Below are 20,957 nucleotides of genomic sequence, written 5' to 3'. Positions count from 1 at the left end.
TTTATATTAATTAGGTACAGGCTATGCAGTAGTCCCTATAGCCAAGTTTAACCTGTTCCTAAAAGAACTACACACACACACACACACACACACACACACACACACACACACACACACACACACACATATATATATATATATATATATATATATATATATATATATATATATATATATCTGGTTTCCCTAGTTAATTAGGGCCAGGACAGGTTTAGGCATTTGGGAAGTTACCCTGAGTGGATGTTCTTCCTACCCTCGAACTGTGGCCAGGATTCATAACCATGTGCCTGAGGACCCCTCACCCATCATTGTACCATGGTGGCCCCAACTATATATATATATATATATATATATATATATATATATATATATATATATATATATATATATATATATATATATATATATATATATATATATATATAAAGATATTGCTAACAAGTAAAATATCTCAGATAAAAAAGAAATTAATGAACTGACTGCACATACAGATCTGTCATTCTCCATGAATGTATTATATGTGCTCTATTTTCACATTGCATTGCACTTGACAGAAGGTATGCCCTGACACCACATAGAATAGATTTCAGAATCCCTGAAGTGACAGCACCAAAGATTGGGAAATGCTGTTATATACATGACACACTTGGTACCTCATATTGTGAGAATCCATCCAGCTATGATAGTAAGACATTCAAGGGCAACCATCTTCCACTTGGGTTTCGAACTGATCACAGATATTTCTTTTATTAACGAGTTATGTACACATGCTCAAAAAAGTATCATTACACATTAAATATGATGCAAACTGACATCAAGGACAGATCCAGTGATAAGGCTAGTCATGTTGGTATCCCTATGTGTTTAGTACAGTTGCACCTGCATGAACCAAGTGAACAGCACTTATAAATGAAGGAATAGGATTTAAATTGCCAGAGTAATGTTTCATAAAGTGCAGGCAGAGCCCTAGTTGAACACTTACAAATCCTACCAAGACTACCTGCTTGTTCAGTGCAAGACTTGTCAGATCCCAGTGTAATGATATGTTTTTGAGTGTGTGTACCTCTAGTGTCCTGCCAAGGGTTCAATTTTTCACTCACTCTCATAACTACTTCTTAGATCCATGCCTCAGTATCTCATTTGCAAGCATGAGGCACTAATAAGCAAACCACCTAAGTGTACATTATAACAGTCACTGTATTTGTGCACATCAATATTTCTCACAAAATCACAACTATAACATTTCCTGATCCTTCAGTGAGTAATATTTCCCATATATTTAATATCGAGAGCTTGTGTTGACATTTAAACTCCATTCCTGTTACCTGACCATCTAGCATACATGTCTTACACAACAAATTAACATTTTCCTATTTCCATCTGCACTCCAAATTCCACTCCTCTAATCATTAACCCCACAAGCCAATGCTAGACAACTGTTTAAATGCCTTACAGAAATCTTAACCTAATTCAGTTTACAGTAGAGCACCATTTAACTAAATTCCAAAATATCGTAAAAACCTAACATAACTGATTTTTTTGTGATAATTTTAACGGACAATACGAAAGTAAAATCAAACACTTACTACTATACATATGGGTAATTTCTGGCTTCTTACACACACAGGAGGCATGGTAAGCATTTTAACAATCTGTACACATTTTTGTCAATTGTCCTCCACCTCCAGCGCTCAGCTAATAAGCCAGCATCTGATCAAATCCTGCTAATGCCAATTTTTGTCAATTGTCCTCCACCTCCAGCGCTCAGCTAATAAGCCAGCATCTGATCAAATCCTGTAATGCCTAATGCCAAATCACTATTACAAATGTTTTGAGCTTGGCTGGATATTCACATCCATTACTATCTAGTATCAAAAAATCATTAGTACATGTATACAAGTTAATTTGGTGGGGGAGAAAGTATTAACACTGCAGACAATGCTTAGAATTGTAAAATTATCAATATAAATCTTCTCCACATGGTGCTCAGTGAAATGGGATTCTACTGTAATAATGTACGACTATAATTTATGTATTACTATCATTCTTATACCCTGCACATTCAGTATCCTCTGGAATGGTATAGACCATTACTGGTCTCTAAGTACATCCTTACAAACTATTTCATGCAGATAATAAATGGGGAGGGCGAGGCATGCACCAGACAGCACTTAAGTGCTCTGTTCACATTAGTCTATTTTGAGGGAGCAAGTCACCAGCTAGAATACCACTTACTATTTTCCATATCTGGCTAAACTAACTCCTTAAGTTATTTTTAATCTCTAGGTGTCATTTAAACTTAGACTGTACTTTATGAAATGTCCTGTACTGTCCACTTATTTTGCCACCTTTTGAAGACCCTTTTTATTTACTTCAAAAGGAAGATGTTTGAAAAGATTCTTAAATATTTGTATGTATGCATCAGTAAATTAGCAAGAAACTAATCTCCAGAATCTTTGGTACACTATAGTTTTTGGAACTTAGTTATAAATCTTGAAATATTAGTAAAATCTAACAGACTTAAAAATAATTTCATTATGTACACTGAACCCTCCAATTTGTTAACTTATAGTTTGGCTGATTCAAAGTTGAAGATGAGAATTCAAAATAGTGTCCTCCAACTTTGGCAATTAAGCCTTTGTCAGAGGCATGAAATTCTCATTTGTTATGAGCTGTGCCTGGTATATTCAGCACAAAATATATTCTAAATGAAACTGGTTTTGATACATAATTCAAACAACCTAGTGCACTAGAATGCCAATTGCCTCACATCTACTATTTGCTTTTCCTCTCTACACTTGAGAATCTGCCTAAATCTTCCCTAACCCTACAGATGGCTACCTGCCTCACATAAAAATTTTTACAAGCAGATAGGATGATTGACTTATTCTAGTGACCAGTGTACCAACATTTACACATTCCTGGCACAATTCTGAGTGTTGCGTCCAGACATCTATAAATGGCCTCAAATATATCCAAGAAAAGTTAAAAATTTGATGTAGTGACACAAAACCATTCAAATGACAGAAAGATCTTCAAACTCCTTAGTTGAATAGTAAATAAACCAATAGTTTACACCAGAGAAAGGTAAGAGAAAAAAATCTGTTTTGATCAACCTAACATATAAGATTACTTAATTTTTTCATGACATTGACAAAATTTTAAAAGCGACACAGAAAGAGATGACATTGTCAAAGGAAATGGCAGAGAACAATAAGAAGGGTGAGTGGCAAGAACTGAATGCACAAGAGGGAAGTAGCGGATAAGTGTTCTTTCTGAAATCTTGGATTCCACTTTAATATATTTTTAGCACAACTGTGATGTGAGGGCTGGTTGGAAAACTAATTTACACTGTTCTTAGGAAATATATATTGGCATAACAAGAGAGATTGCCTTTCACATTATACTGTTCCTTAGTAATGAATGGGGTATTCTGCATTGGGACTGAATGGACTCATCTGTGTTGGGTTACACTCTTTAGTTTGTTAAATTTCAGTTTGCAAAGCAACTTTAACATGACTTTTCACATTCAAAACACTTGCTTGTCTGCCACCACCTCTGGGTGGCTTGCTTGTAAGTTATAGTGAAATAAGACTCGTGAGTCACTCAATTCAAATTAAACAACTTTCACTGAATTTGGTGTATCGTCATTCTTTCAAGAGCTTGTGCTAAGGACTAGAACAGCGAGTGTCACAAGTGAGTAAATGGGAAGCTGGAAAGAAGACAAAAATAGGGAGAACCTTTAGAGTAAACGAGTTGACCATCCACACTGTATTTTTGGTGCCAAAACTTTACTAATAATGGGGTCAAACTGGAGACTTTGGGTTGGGGTGCAGAAGGCGATAAGGGGTTTCAAGAGTCCTGATATGATGTTTCTCTAACACAATGGCCTTGCAGAAGAAAATAATTGCTTATATGTATATATCCAACATATATTGCAGTTGTTAATAAATCTTCCTAAACCAGGAACATTTTAGAACTAGCTTCAGATTTCTTGGATATGTAGTAAGAAGTATCACAGATATATAAACATAACCAAAATATAGAATTAAACTAATCCAAAACAACACAACTATGCAAAGTACATTAGGAACCTTGAATGAAATTATAAAAGTGCCGTTGCCTGAAAACAGGCTAGTTCCATGTTTGGTAATCAACATATCTAGCAGCCAATGGCTAAGATCTGAATTTTCAAGTAATAGAATAAGATTCACCTTGTATGACAAAATATGCTGTCTGAATTAATATGGGGAGGATATCAGGATATTATAAAAAGAAGTAAGTGAATGAGAGAGCAAACAAAATGAAACAAAAATATGAAAACCTGGTAAAACATGTGAATGATACTAAAACATTATTGTATGACGGTAAGTGTAAGGCTGTCATCCATTCATATCTTTTTCCACATGCAGTAGACAAGCCAAATGTTACAGACAATATGCATATTGACCAGTAAATGAATAAAAATAGTAATAATAATAATAATAATAATAATAATAATAATAATAATAATAATAATAATAATAATAATAATAATAAATAATAAATGGAGCAAAAAATAAAGAACATTAACTTCAAAGTGCAATCTTAAAATAAGCCAGCTTTACTGTGCTCTCTTAAAATTATTTAGAGAAAGAGTTCCAAAATGAGGTTTGTCCAAGTTGCACATACTAGTAATACATGACCATCATGAGAGTAATTCAACTCTCTCCATTATTGCTAAAAACATAATGGTAATAAAGCATAGATGCTCCTGAGGACTTTCCTTTTCTTATTCAAGCATTAGCTTCTGTGAAAGGGCATATTAATGCACATATTTTCAACTAACACTAATCTCTCCACAAAGCACATCTGTTTGGTAGCTAAGTGATGGCATTGTGCTCAAAGTACTAATTTTGATATGAAAACCCCATACAGCTGCAGTACTAGTAATCTCATCAGTTTCCCTTCTTTCATATTATTATTATAATTATTTATTTATTTATCTATTATTATTATTTATTTATATTTTTTTCAAGTTGAGAAGCTGAGCCCATACTGGCATTACAGTGTGATTTTTATTCCTTAAGAACAAGCATGAAATATGATATTGCTAGTGTCTTACATATTGCATGTCAGAATCAAGATGTACACATAAAACACAAATAAAAAGAGGACTGCTGGCCCTTAAACTACAGATTAATAACTCTATATCTACAGTATCTACTGACTTTTTTGCAATGTGACCAAGTGCCTACAGTAAGAAAAGAGACCCATCCATATAATCTCCCCCTTACATAGGATGTAAACTCTGCACATTTCAAATGGGAACTAGGGATGCCAACCACTACACCAGGCAACAGCTACCAGAATTCTACTTACTATCCACAACCAAACTTTCCTATATTTACAAACAGGAAGTTGTTGGTTGGAACCTGAGTCTGGGGCAAGATGAGCAGTAGTTGACAAATTGTTTTTTTTTAAATGTAAGCCTTAAAAACAACATAAACACTAAGAGAGAACCTACAAAATACCATACTGACAAAGAAAAAGCACCCAGCCACTCAGTTTATGCCAGCCACAGGTGAAAGAACTTAGGAATCTGATTAGTTGTCATATAAAAATTTTACTTATTACAATATTAAAGGAACATCTGAAATCTATGATATACTAAACTGATGCAAAATGAGATGTCATCCACATGATTTATATGTGTCACTGTTGAAATCAGATTCCTTGTGTATCAAATGTTGCTAAAATGGCCTTTTAGGGCCTTTCACTAATGGACACAGCTATGAAACAAAAATGAATATGACAATATCATCAAAACAGTTCTTATTTAGAATAGTTCACACTATTTATCTTCTGGCTACCTGGAAAAAAAAACAGGCAAGTGCAACAAAATCCTACTAACCATCAAGTTTCTAAGAAAAATCAAAATCACTCCAACTGAGATCGTTTCAAAATAGTTAGGATGTTTCTGTAGAGAGTAACTTCAAAGAACTGATGAGATAAGATAATGAGCAAATGGACTGAGCAAAGAAATTGATTCTGTGGTATGAGATGCTAATAAAAAGTTCTGAGACTGTCTATACAAAGCAAAATCCATACCTTAATTTTGGCTGTTATCCTCTTCAAAATCATCACCTGATGCAGTGATACACTATCCTCAGTGTTTCTGTCATGCTTAGGACACTGGCCAAAAGTCCTGTTTTAATTTATTCTGTGGTATGAGATGCTAATAAAAAGTTCTGAGACTGTCTATACAAAGCAAAATCCATACCTTAATTTTGGCTGTTATCCTCTTCAAAATCATCACCTGATGCAGTGATACACTATCCTCAGTGTTTCTGTCATGCTTAGGACACTGGCCAAAAGTCCTGTTTTAAGATTGTCGAATGCTGTAATATTTTCTGCATCTTTCCTACAGTGTCAAAATGGTGATCCTTTGTTTTGAACTTAATCTTATGGAAGAGGATGCAGGCACAGAGTGACAAATCAGGTATGTAAGGTAAAGAGCTGTGAGTGAAAAGCTCTGCACATTTTCAACACTGTGTGAGAAGGCCTGCTGTCATGGTGGGATCATAAGGCTGCCTGAGTGGAAACTCTGCAAGGACACAGTGCATGCATGTTCTTATCATGATGTCATATATTGTTCTAACTTTTATGTTGATGATGCGACAAAAATGCTGTAAACAACTTCCTTGGTAGTGATTCAATGGTCCTGATGATCTAGTTTTATCTCTTTGGAGACATAAACCTGGAGGGGTGTCTTATTGTCTCATCATCCCTCAGTGCATTCTGTATCTTTTAAAGTGCATATACCACTCAAAATAGCTTGCTCACCTCAGCAAGTCTAAACCAATTTGACATCTGTTCTCTGCTCACACTGAGGTTCATTTTTAAAATATGAGCATGTGAATGAGTGGAAAAACTAATATAGCACAAGTCTCACTGGTAGACACCACTTGAAATGATGACAAAAGTTACTACTTACTCCTGCTGGTCACTTTAAGACCATAACCTAGCTCTGTCTCCTTGCAATGGAAATAACTTTTAAACTTCTTGACTGCACCTCACATTTGTCTCCTTGTGATGACAGTATTAAGATGTACTAACATTAACACAAATTCTTAATATACATTTTCTTGTACACATAAAATAATTGAATTGTTATCTTAAACATTCTGATTTTCTAAAAATAAATGTTATTTAATAGAGAGAAAGATGTCCCTCTTTAGATTTCACAACATAGCTCCATTTCAGAGGTTACAAATGTGCTTCAGAACAGTTCATAAGGTGAATTCTGCTTTACACTTTTCAGCAATCATCTTTGCAATTGAAAGTGATGATGTAGCTCCTGGAGAAGGAGCATTGCGACAATGAAGAATGCGAGAACCCAGTTTGCAATCCGTTTCTCTGTGGAATACAAAATCATCTTCCAGTGAGCCATCAACATTCATTGCTTGTGCACGTACTCCAGCTGGGCCACGGGTGATGTGTTTGGCAGATATTTCAGGAATATATTTCTGTAAAGTTGCTACCTGAAAACCATAGCATATTAATGTAATACCAAACATGAATATCAGCAACACATTCTTACATTAAAAGCTCAACTGCACATAACTATACTACATTTCACTCATACCAATTTATTTGGGGGGTAAACTGAAAGCGTCTGCACCATTCCAGTTAAACCTTGCTGCTCCATGAAGTTTCAATGTGGATCATGCATGATAATGATAAATATGAAAGGTTACTGCAACTACAAATATTCATAAGAAAAATTCTTAAATTAGAACATTTTTCACTACAAGAACATTTGTAGTAAAAAAATTAAACATTTTAAAATTAGAACATTTTTTTAAATGTACATTACTGAACAACAGAGACTAGCATAACATGAAACACTCATGACCAGAATACTGGCACAATTAGAAAATCCCACATGTTTCAGAAGTGCAATGGTATTCTAATGAATAAGGTTTGTGGAGAAAGCAATCGGCAAGCTAGGAAGGAGCAGAATACATCCACAAGCTTGCCAGGTTTGCCTCCTGTTTTTAGTTTCATGACACGTGTTTAATTTATGTTCACCACAGTAACTGTTTAATTTAATTTGAAAATATTCTTTGGCACACCCAGCACACTAATTAAGTCTTTTAGACACAACAGGAGGTACATTAGAGGTGTTAAGTGGTAAACCTCAGTTAATCCAAGAAAACAGCTAATTCATGATGTCTCTAGAACCAAGGATGCCAAAGTATTGATGGTTAATCTGTATCCTTTAGTGAAAGAATGCCTCTAACATGATTATTATCTGGCAAACCAGATATGTACATAGTAGACACATATAAATGAATGATAGTGAAAATACATGATTCCATGAGTGATGATGAACTTCAAGATGGTGAGTTTGAGATGTGGGTGTCTAGAAAGTATGGTACTTGGATTTCTGATTGTAGGTTCCTTATACAGACGGAAAACTAGATATTTAGAACTTAGTTTTACAATAATCATACCTGAAGTCTTGGGATAGCAGATCGAAGAACTTCCTTAAAACCAAAAGTTACATATTTCAGTGCTAGCTTTTGGAAACCACGATAAGTGATGGATTCCCATAACTCACGAAGATCGATATCAGTCCATCTGAAATTGATTAGCATTTTTTTAATAAAAAGTAAAACTTGACTGCATCAATGATATATCTTTTTCTAATCTAATTGTTTCTCACTGTCCATCCACCTCATACATGACTATGCATACATACATATTTTGCTTCCATTACCTCTTTTACCTCTTAACTTTACAGCTACAGCCTAGACCTCACAGCCATACCGAATACTTAGTAAAACAATCCCTTTAAACATTTCCTTTGCTACATTTATACTGACTATTCTTAACTAGCCGGTGTTTTCTAGGTGTTCTGTGACTTTTCTAGCTATGATGGTTTCCAGCATCTTCCATACTACTGAAGTTAAACTAAGCTGGCAGTTGTTGCAGCTTTGTGACTTAATATGGTAAGAATGGGATCTAAGAGAAAGTGAGTACAATAGTGGGTAGTGAAAGGTTGGATGGGAAGGAATAGAGAGAGGAATATATGAAGAAGGATGATAAACTGAGAAAAAATTAGGGTGATAGTTGAGGAAGGATCAAGTATAAAGATGGTGTTTAATGTATTCAAGGACATAACTACAGTGCCACCAGAAAAGGAGAAGTGGTAGTATACAGAAAGCTTTGGCATAGGAGTAAAGGAAATGTATGGTGGATGACTAAAACTGATGAGGTGAGGAAAGCATATGAGAAAATGTTGCAGAACAATGTCAGGGGAAATTAAAATGATAATAGGAGAGTAAAGGAAATTATGAGAAAAGTAAAAAAGAAAATAAATAGAGAGTTTAGTTGCAGGAAAAGTGAGCAGTTAAGTGAGATTAAGTTGTTTTGGCAGAAACACGAGAGAGAGAGAGAGAGAGAGAGAGAGAGAGAGAGAGAGAGAGAGAGAGAGAGAGAGAGAGAGAGAGAGAGAGAGAGAGAGAGAGAGAGAGAGAGAGAGAGAGAGAGAGAGAGAGAGAGAGAGAGAGAGAGAGAGAGAGAGAGAAAGTTGAGCAGAAAAAGCTTCACTTACTTGTATCCTTCTCTCTTAAGGGCAAATATTGCATTGGGCCCCAACCAAATATCTCCATTCATTCTTGGGGTGAAATGCACTCCAAGGAAGGGAAAGCGTGGATCTGGAACCTACAAAAAGTCTCTTGACAACCAGTTATTTACTTTGTCTCAAAATAGAAAATTCTACAGTAACTTCTTTCAACAACTTACATGACCCCTACAGTATTTAATGATTGAATGAAATATATTAGCTGGTTTAGCATAAACTTAATTAATCTGTTAATATAGTGACTTATTTGGAACATAAGAACATAAAAAATAAGGGAAGCTGTAAGAAGCCACTAAGCTTACACATGGCAGTCCCTGTATGAAATATACCTACCTATTTCCACCTATCATCCCCATCCATAAATTTGTCTAATCTTCTCTTAAAGCTCCATAATGTCTTTACATTTACAGTCTCCATAGAAAGTTCTGAGCCCATTCCTTTGCACCACAATGAAGAAACTGCTGAAAGTTGTCTCCTTGCAACTATACAGTAACAGGCAGCAGATTCTATGTATGTTTGGCAGATTCGTACAATACATGAATCAGAGGTGGGCACCATTACTCTAAAGGGCAACTTAGCTACCCACTACTCCATTGTTCATAAATAAAAGAATGTCACCTGTTACTGTGCTTTATTATCAGAAAATGCAATGCACGTTACCGTTACTTCACCACTCCATTACATGCATATGTCAACTATAACCTGAGTCATAAATAGTGTACTGAATAAAGTACACAAAACATTTGAATATGAATTTTTTACCAATATTTTCCCAAGGCAACAAAATCAAAAGTCTTAAATGCTTAAGAGTATAAGCATCAATAGATACTATGCTTAAATCAAGTTGGCAGTCACTGACTCAATTGACAGTAGAACTCCTTGTGAGAAGCAAAAGTGAGAACCAACCAGCTAGGTAATCAAACTATTCAAAATTATGTTAACAATGCATACTTTGCATGCTTCCTGAGACTTACCAGATGGATGCCAAATTATCTCCAGATAATACAAGAAAAATTATCTCCAGATAAAAAAAAAAAAAAAAAAAAAAAAAAAAAAAAAAAAAAAAAAAAAAAAAAAAAAGGAAATTTCATCCTCTAAAAGGGCAAGGGGAGCTCAGTACTTTCTGCAGAGGCTATATGTAATACTTCATTCCTTATGGAAAATTCTCCTTTGGAATGTGCATATAAAATAAATACCTTCCCATGGTAATCAACAAGGAAAAATAAGGAAACTGAGCCAAGTTATGTATGACTTTCATAGAACTAATAATCTTCCACACATGGAATATTTAAGAATAGCAGAATGTATTACATGATAAACTTAACATTTTTACAAACGTTATAGACTGATGTTCTACACACATACACTCTCCTTTCATTAATATTCACATCTCACTTACCGGATATATATTGCCTCGCACTAGATGAGTCATGTCTTCCTTCAGGAGGAGGTATTCTCCCCGAAATGGTACAATCCTGGGATCCTCATTACACCCAGATAATTTGGCCAGCTTGTCAGACTGCAGACCTCCACATGTCAGCACATACTTACATCTGACAGACTGGTACACAAGACATATATATATATAAATAAAACCTGTGAGATCACAGCCAACTGATTATTTCTAAAGGATTCCCTATCACATATTTTAAGAAATTATTTATGACCTTGACACAAAAATTTGTCTGCATTAAAAGACCCAAATCAAACAGATCAACATAAATAGGAAATGGACACATCGTTATACAGGTAAAATAACTTGCAAAAGTTCAGACACACTAACCTTTCCGTCACTGATAACTCGGACTGGGTATTTTGTGTTATCAGAGTTTTCATCCCCATCTCCTTCTACTAAATTAAAATCTTTAACTTCAAAGTCAAGATAGATGCTGCCACCTAGATCACGGAAGTTTTTTCCATAATGTTCTGTTACTAAAGCCCAGTCAACAATGCCAGTATGTGGGGACCAGATAGCTTTCACACCCTGAAAAAAGAAATTTCATAAAAGATTTCAGTCCAAGATATTACCTCCAGACCATTTACAGAAGTAGATAAAATAAAACTACAAGTTTCAACATTCATCCTGACGGGAAAAAACTGGCGTACTTTTAAATCAATCATAGGATGAGCATATTCAGCAATATATAATCTCTCAAAAGAATATTTTACACATGTACAATGCTTCTTCTTTAAGTAAGGAACATCTCCCTATATCAGATCAAAATTTTGATTCAAAATTCTTTTTCACTTTTTTTAGATCCAGACCTGTAATAAAATAGAAAAAAAATTGCAATTAAAAATAATACTTTCATAAACAAACAATTATTTTCTTTAAAATACATGGTTTGATTAATTAAGAACATGTAATTGGAGTAGCACAGCAGAATAGGTCATTGATGGTGGCATGGTATGGAACAGTTGCCTAGGGTGATATGCTAAGATTGTGTTAGTGGAAGAAAGGTAACAAAAATTTTTTTGCTACAACAGTTCCCTTCTTTGCTTAACTTTCTACAAAAGCAAATTGTTTTGAGGGAGAAGGGAACACATACAGGTGGGGAAAAAAATAAATAAATAAAACAGCACAGAATAATCCTTTTTGTATAGTTTTCAGGACAAAAGTGATGATAAGTGACAAGGGAGATGGCTGATATATGTGTGTTCTGATTACAATATCATTAATATGAAAAAAATCTTAAACACCATAATATTGACACCTGCTCTTGCATCAACAAGGGATGGCACATCAAGAAATTAATATTCTCAGTTTGTCTTTGTACACTCATCACAACACTAACACAGCAACATGTCAGCAGAAGCCATGGAAAAAAGATTCCCACTTGTTCTTTTCATATACCTCATCCTTCCTCTCTCTCTCTCTCTCTCTCTCTCTAATACTCTAGTTTTACATCTTTTCATTTAACCTGTAGTGTTGTGCTTTGTCAGAGACAGGAGGTCATGTCAGGTTGCATCTTTTTCCTACATATCTTTTTTATTTACCCCATAAAAAAAAAAAAAAAAAAATCATATATACATTATTCCCATGCCATGAATGGAAGTGTGGCTACCATACAATTTTGATTCATGGATCTTTCCCTTCTCACAGCTCATGATATCAGACTAGGGATGCAGAATTTTATATTTATATTTTCTTAAAGCTTTTATTCTCTCCTTTATATACACTTTCCACAACCCTATAGTATGTGTAATAAGTACTTCTTTATATTATAAATACCTATAATCAACAATAACTGTACATTCAACAAAATGGTTGGATGCACATCTGGCAACACTCCATGTCTCAAGGCTGTGGTAACTACACCAGCAATCCTCAAAGAATAGAACATACTTTGAATTTTACGGCTTTCAGTTTTCCTTTCTGATTATTACGAAGTCTCGTTTCCTATTTCTTATGCCTTACTGATATAGATTTGAGAAGTAACTTCCTAGGAGAAAGTAACTTACCTCTTTATCTGATGATATTTTTGGAAAACACAGCAGCCCGCCCTGTGTAACCAACTCCGTACAACAATGAGAGTGAGTCAAAATATCTATAACAAATTATCCCTCTCCAATAACGTAGCTTTCAATTTCATTTTATTACTTAGATATTATATGCATGTTGACGTAGGTATCAACTAGAGAAGTATTCAATCCATAATAACTCTGAGCCCAAAAGATAGGTATGTATATGAAAACATTCACTCCTGACTTGTCAAAATATTCTTTGTTACTGTTAGTGACAAATCTTATATATACAAACAAAATTGAAGGCTGTAAAATGGATCCAAAAGGAAATTATATAATATATATATATATATATATATATATATATATATATATATATATATATATATATATATATATATATATATATATATATATATATATATATATATATATATATATATATATATATATATATATATATATATATATATATATATATATATGTACTAAATACTTCTCTAAGAGATATGTATATATATATGCACTATGCACTGAATGGGTTAACAAGGCATGAGTCTCTAACACCCTAAATGACCTATTCTATTCCTACTACCTTAATACAAAAATATATACACACTGATTTACAATTACACTATCATACCGATTATATTATACAAGGTGTAACTCCACACAATAAAAATATATGAAAAATTAAATATGAAAAATGAGGTGTGTGTATGTATGTATGCATGATTATAGAGTACATGAAAAAGTATGCATCACCTGAATCATGATGCCATGGAGAGAATAATGGTATTTCTAAGGATGAAAATGAGTCAATAAAGACAGAATTACACAAGCAATACATGACAGAAACAGTAACAGACAATGTCTCATGAATATAATATATATATATATATATATATATATATATATATATATATATATATATATATATATATATATATATATATATATATATATATATATATATTACATTATTATTTTGTTATATATTTTTTGTATATAATATATATATATATATATATATATATATATATATATATATATATATATATATATATATATATATATATATATATATATATATATATATATATATATATATATATATACAAAAAATATATAACAAAATAATAATATAATTACATTCTACAATAAAATTGCCAAAATCTAAAACCTGCAATCATTACAGGAAAATGAAAAACTTTAAAAAATAAGATGTGGATGAGAAACTTACATGACAGTAGGGTTCATATTTCTTTATGTCGTGTCCTTCAATGAGTTCTACATCTGGAACACCATTTTGTTTTGCTCGTTCAAATAAGTCATGCAATCTTCCAATTTCTTTGTCATCAACAGCCACGATGAGCTTTCCACATTTCTTATAAGGAATTCCTGTAAAGAATGAAAACTGTCATAAAATTATGCTTCAAAGATAGAATGCATACAGATGCTCCCCAACTTATGAACATCTGGAGATACAAATGAGAGGTCTGGTTTGGGAAAAATCCTGAGTCATTTGTAGCATCAGATCAAGAGGTATCATGTTGTTTACACTTCACTGCACCACTGCACTGCTGTGTCATGGTGAATGTGAGGATAACACACACACACACACACACACACAAACACAATGCTAAGCTATGTGGCCAGCATGAATAAGCATTTTCAATGTTTTCAATACCCCCATTTTACAATCCTCAAGTTTAGCATTATGGTTTTGGAAGAAAGCAAGCACAGAACTTGAGAGAGCACAGTACACCCAAATTATTTCACAAAATAATGACCTACAGACTACCATCTGGAGCCTAACTCGTTCATAGGTCAGGGACCATCTGTACTGAATTGTTAGGTTGTTCATCAGAAAATCAGTGATACAACACAAGTAAAAGAAATGAGTCACAATGAAGCCTCTTGAATTAGTTGAGAACATCTACAGGTATAAGTTGTGACCTTGCAGTCTAGCAGGGAAGGAAAAACAAAAAAAAGGCACTCCCCTACAGTAATGTGGATACCTGCTTTGACCAAGACTTATACTCATCTACCATACTATTCTGCACTTCAAGGATGACAAACAGAAAATACCTTCAAAACATATTTTTCATAAAAAAAAATAATAATATGGCTATTCTCCATACAAAATGGTAATGTTAAAGAGAATAAAAGGACAGTAAATATGCACGGACTAAATCCATGGAAAATCATAGAGAAACTGTGATTCTCTCTCTCTCTCTCTCTCTCTCTCTCTCTCTCTCTCTCTCTCTCTCTCTCTCTCTATATATATATATATATATATATATATATATATATATATATATATATATATATATATTAATAAATAAGTACATAATTGAATAAATAACAAAAAAGAAAAAGAAAGAAGAAAATGTTAGAGACATACCTTCTTCTTCAAAATACTTATAAGACAGGTGTAGTCCTTCAACACAGAGCTTGGCCTTTAGGGATCCTGGCTTATAGTAAATTCCAGCATGAATCACTCCACTGTTGTGGCCACTCTGATGAAATGCTGAAAATGATCCCTTTTAAATATATAATGCATATTCATTCAGCAACTGAAATACTAGTTGTATCAGTATTCTTGTAACTATGATTATGGTTCACACATTAAATATGTAAGACTTCTTAACATAAGAGTGGGGCAGTTTTAAGCAAGTCTATAAAGACATGAAAACAAAGAGGCAACCAGTGGTGCTGTGGAAAGAACCTCCAGCTTACAATAATGATTTAAACCATCATTACACAGATATAATTTGGGATGATCTATACTTTGGAGAATATTCATCAAGCAGACATTAGATATATATGAGGTTAAGATGAGTCTATAACCTGAAATTAACATCAAATAAGTAAAAAGTCTTTTTGGTGTAGAAAAAAAGACTAAGGTTCAATCTAGTATAAAAGTCACTAATAACAAATATAATTACCCAACTGGTTTTCCTTCTCCACAACACTAAGCTTCAAGTGTGGGTGTTGCAGGGCCAACTCTCGAGCTGCTGCCATTCCCACGATGCCACCACCCACAACCACCATGTCATATTTTGGCTCATGTCTAAAAGATAAATGTAAATATACTGAATAAATTCTTGCAATATCAACACACAATAGGTAATTGGCTTTAATATCTCTTCTAAAGATCAAGAGTAATATAGAATATAGACTACTACTTTACCCATTTAATGGGGAAGCATGGAAGAAAGGGGACATAAGGCCTTACTGTTCAGAACTAAGAGATTACCAATATGAGCACAAACAAAAGAATGGCATCAATACCAGTAAGTACATACATTATCTGAGAGTGAGCGAAAAGTTGTATTATAATGAATGCTTTGAACAGGATTACACATAAAGTACTGGTCTTATGAGCATCACCATGTAGACAACAACATCCAAACATGCTTCCTTCAGTTCATAAGTGAAGCAGAAATGGAATGGTAATGATGAGTCAATGTACATCACATTGTTCTTGTACACCTCTGGTCCTTCAATACATATAAACACTGTTTCTTATCACAGTCATAGAGAGAGAGAGAGAGAGAGAGAGAGAGAGAGAGAGAGAGAGAGAGAGAGAGAGAGAGAGAGAGAGAGAGAGAGAGAGAGAGAGAGAGAGAGAGAGAGAGAGAGAGAGAAACATTTGAAACATTTATTTATAGCCAAGTCATTTTACATACTGGTATATATGAGTATATCAAATCTTTACAGTTAAACCAAGCTAGCCTATATGTAGAGTTCCTGAACAACCTAAAACAAAGTTTCATCACTTTACAATAGTCATCTACCAATACATACTACTTAGAGAAAGTTGTAGAGGTACAGTTTATCATGACCACATCTCAAAATGAGCAAATAATTTGAGTACATTTGGGATTTCAGTCACTATGCAGATAAAGATGACAATGTCAAGGTCATGAAAATGATCACATAACAACACAATGAGAATGAGAGCATGCACACAAGATTGTCTTATATCAAAACTGAGGATTTATGAAGCTTTGGCATGAATTAAAACAATACCCCATTCAAACAACATTTATCTTTATGATTTTACATGATCAGTTAAGTACACAAGTAGTTTTTACTTCCTATATCACCTATTGATAAGCTTATATTGTCTTTTTATTTTATCCCAGAACCACATGCATATTCAGTGGCATCACTTGTAAGACAATGCAGGAGGTTATATGCATTTAAAGATTTTCAATATTGCAAAATTAACATGAATGAATTTTACATAGTTGTATTTCAAATGCATACCATTTCTTATTGATATACTGTCTATGTACCACAAAGACTACATTCTCCCATATCATACTCTTCTGTTCACCCATTACATGGCTTAAAATACATATATTATAGGGTTTGTTTTTTTGTTTTTAAACATTTCAAGTTTAACACTTTAGTTGTGGTACAGACCATGTTTTTGTCTTTTATAGTAAATGTCTCAACACACACACACACACACACACACACACACACACACACACACACACTACAAAGAGTTGCAAATACTAAATTGGTAGCAAGTACATGGCACAGTTGCTATATGAGAAAAGATTGGATAAATGGAAACTGACAGCATTGGAAGAGAGGAGAAGAGGAGGATGCAATATTTTAAGGTTAGAAAAATGTGGATAGGAAAAGGTAATGACTGAAGAACAGGGACATACATATACAAACTGAAACTAGATAAATACTACATGCAAACACATCCACATACACACAGTACTATTAATATATGATCACATATTTGCAGGATTCATAGAGCAGCGGTGGCCTGAGCAACAAAATACCTAGTCCCACTGAAGTGGCATAGGTTACGTGATAAAACCATGTAAGAAAGAGAGCATATGAGTTAAAAGCAAAAATGCTGGAACCCATGTTAACACAGCCAATACCTAGTGACTGTCCAAGTGATCTCCAGTAGTACTGCAAGCTGTCAAGGATGAGGCAAGGTTGAGACAATGCAAGAGATACTATGAGAGAAATTAAGGAAGAAATGATTGGGTAAATATTAAGTATTGATAAGATAATAATATGTTTGAGTACTTGGGAGAAAAAGAAAAGTGGATGGGAGGGAGACAGGAAATCAGGTAAAATATAATCAACACCTTAGGATGAATAATGAAAGATAGATGCAGACAGAGAAATTAAAGACAGAAGATGAGAAACAGAAAGGAAGTCAAGGAGAATTTCAAGAATAAATGAGGGCTAAACTAATTATCATAGTCAATGATTAATGCATGAACTTGCAAAATGTGAAAAAAGAGCTTTCAAAAACTATTATTGCAAAAGCAGGAGGAAAGAAAATTTGATTGATGTGTTTTGGAGGGAGAGAGAGAGAAAAAAAAAAAAAAAAATTATGCCAGAAACACAACTGTGAAATTATGTGATGTCCAAATTAAGGGAAAAGAGCATTTCATAAAAGAAAAATATAGACAGAACATCAGAGTGGATTGATATACTCAGGAGTTTTCCTTTTGGAACCCTCCTTAGTTCCCTGTATTGACCCCTAAACAAATAATTACCTTCCAGATGGTTTAGTAAAAACAGTAACAATGAAATTTATCTTTATACTCACAATACCAAATTATTTTTATGCATAAAAGTAGATATTGCACGAACTAAAACAACTATAGCATACTGTATTTATTTGAAAAAAATTGAAAATAAATAAATAATAAGAAAAAAAATTGGACAGCAAGTGGCAATTTAAAACCTACATTCTGATATAAGTAAAAAAAAAAAAAAGGAGAATATGGAGTAATGGTACTGAATAACTTCATAAATGGACAGAAAAGCTGGATAAAAAGGCAGAGAAAGGAGACTTCAAAATTACAATCAACAACAAATTAACTTTCACAGGCCACCTTCCTGACATGATTAAAAAGGTTAATACACTGGTCTAATTATATCAATGTTATGGCAGGGGATGCTGCTAGGCAGGACACTACTGTGAGGGGTGGGGTAATGCCTGTTGGCCTCTCCCTCTTGGGCCACATGAAGAGAGTGAGATGTGGGAAGGCGTCAGACTTCTGGGTCCCATGCTTCACAGGCAGGAGAAACAGGCAGCAGGCAGGCAACTGAGATAGCCAGTCAGTGCTGAGACATGAGAGAGGAAGGATGTAGTGTAGTTGGCAACCATTGAGGAAAGCAGACAAGGACCAGAGCTGCGGAGGCAGCAGCAATGGCAAGTCTGATGCCCATAGATCTTGAGGCAGTAGCTGGATGCTCTGGAGTTGCAGACCTGAAGCGAGGATGGCCATACATATGGCGACCAAAGATTTGGTACCTGGATGTGTGGTGGCCTGTGTGAGATGCTGTGGAGGCCAGAGGGAGTGCCAGCCTGGAGGAAGACCACGGAGAGTAGACATCATAGCTTGCTGTGGAGCCTCCCTGCTGCTGGAGGAACAGAGGCTGATGGAGCCTTTATGAGGTGTCTGCTGTGTACCTGAGGGCCGACCTGAGGAAGGACTGTGTGAAGAAGACGTCCTGTGGCAGTGAGGATTACCGGCTTCTGGGAAATGCAGCTGAGAAAGGCTCCACTGTGTTCAGCTGCAGCTCCTGCATTATGCTCAGAGATGTGTCTTGTGCTCCGGCTCCTGTGTTTGCCTTGTGTGTATTGGGATGCCAGGTTCATGTCCTTCTGGGTGGCTGTGCTGAGACTTGTAGTGGTGTGCTCTGCCTGGAGTGAGTTTAGATGCCTGTGGTGTCCTGTGTGATGCAAGATAATTGTGCCCTGTTCTCTAATGAGGAAATATATACCTGTGCTGTGCATATAGTCTTTGCATGTTTTTCTTGTCTTCCATTCCACTACTATGCCAATTCATGCAAGTTGCTTCAATCTACATCATGGCACCTGGTGACAGAGTGAGTGCTGTCCTGACTTCTTTGTGCGAGTTATTATTTGTCTGAGTAAGAGTGTTGCTAGTGAATGGTCGACTGTGGGCAGTGGTGTAAGTGGTGCGTGCTGCAGCATTAACATTTATGTGTCTTGACTGCAAAATGTTCAAACATTTGTACACAGCTAAGATCTCAAGATATCATTTTCAATATGCAAGTCAAATATGAAACCCCACTTGGAAAATGAAATTGTGGAGAGTGCTATAAATGACAATCAAGATGCTGCCTGGAAAGAGGAAACTGCAGCAATAAGGGATACTTATGAGAGTAAATATCACTAATGGCCTGAGGAAGGGAGTGATATAAATGTGCAGTTTCATACACTCCTTCTATTTCATTCCACCTTTTTTCCTTACAAACATTGGATCTTGGGGATCTGATGGGAAAACAAGCTTCAATGATAGTAAATGCAAATACAAATTACCTCACACTACTTGTAAATGAGGTCTTCACCCTGCTGGCTTCCCCTACATTATCATCAATTATATATATATATATATATATATATATATATATATATATATATATATATATATATATATATATATATATATATATATATATATATATATATATATATATATATATGGTGAAGTTCTGAGATAACATCTAGAGTTTTCTTTCCTTCACTTATATATATATATATATATATATATATATATATATATATATATATATATATATATATATATATATATATATATATATTGCAAGATTTCTAAACAAATGCAAAGTTCTGAAACTGTCATGGAAGTAATTTGGCATATTCAATTAGTACTCTTATCTGTCAATGAGTTAGCAACACTATTTATGAATAAATAATGTGGTCCATAACATTCTTCCAACAGTCACATTCGCGGAGACGAAAGAAAATAAGAATAACTTTCACTGGAGCCTTGAGGTCACACACAAATAACCTTGTCTGTCATGTGAATGT

General features: G+C 34.3%; 1 protein-coding gene across 1 annotated transcript in view; it reads right to left on the bottom strand.

Annotated features, from left to right (window-relative positions):
- Positions 1–1,179: 1,179 nt before the first annotated feature.
- Positions 1,180–20,957, bottom strand: part of LOC135100698 (L-2-hydroxyglutarate dehydrogenase, mitochondrial-like) — a 20,263-nt gene continuing 485 nt past the window's right edge. Inside the window, exons 2-9 of the mRNA XM_064003873.1 lie at positions 16,048–16,172; positions 15,504–15,629; positions 14,340–14,497; positions 11,415–11,615; positions 11,031–11,192; positions 9,602–9,711; positions 8,499–8,625; positions 1,180–7,523 (exon numbers count right to left, since the gene is read on the bottom strand). Coding sequence (XP_063859943.1) covers positions 7,272–7,523; positions 8,499–8,625; positions 9,602–9,711; positions 11,031–11,192; positions 11,415–11,615; positions 14,340–14,497; positions 15,504–15,629; positions 16,048–16,172 — 1,261 coding nt within the window. The 3' untranslated portion in view covers positions 1,180–7,271. The remainder of the gene's footprint in view (positions 7,524–8,498; positions 8,626–9,601; positions 9,712–11,030; positions 11,193–11,414; positions 11,616–14,339; positions 14,498–15,503; positions 15,630–16,047; positions 16,173–20,957) is intronic.

Source organism: Scylla paramamosain, chromosome 5 (genome assembly GCF_035594125.1).
Source record: "Scylla paramamosain isolate STU-SP2022 chromosome 5, ASM3559412v1, whole genome shotgun sequence".
NCBI lineage: Eukaryota > Metazoa > Arthropoda > Malacostraca > Decapoda > Portunidae > Scylla > Scylla paramamosain.
Note: the sequence above shows the minus strand (reverse complement) of the source record. Positions and strands in the feature narration are given on the sequence as shown.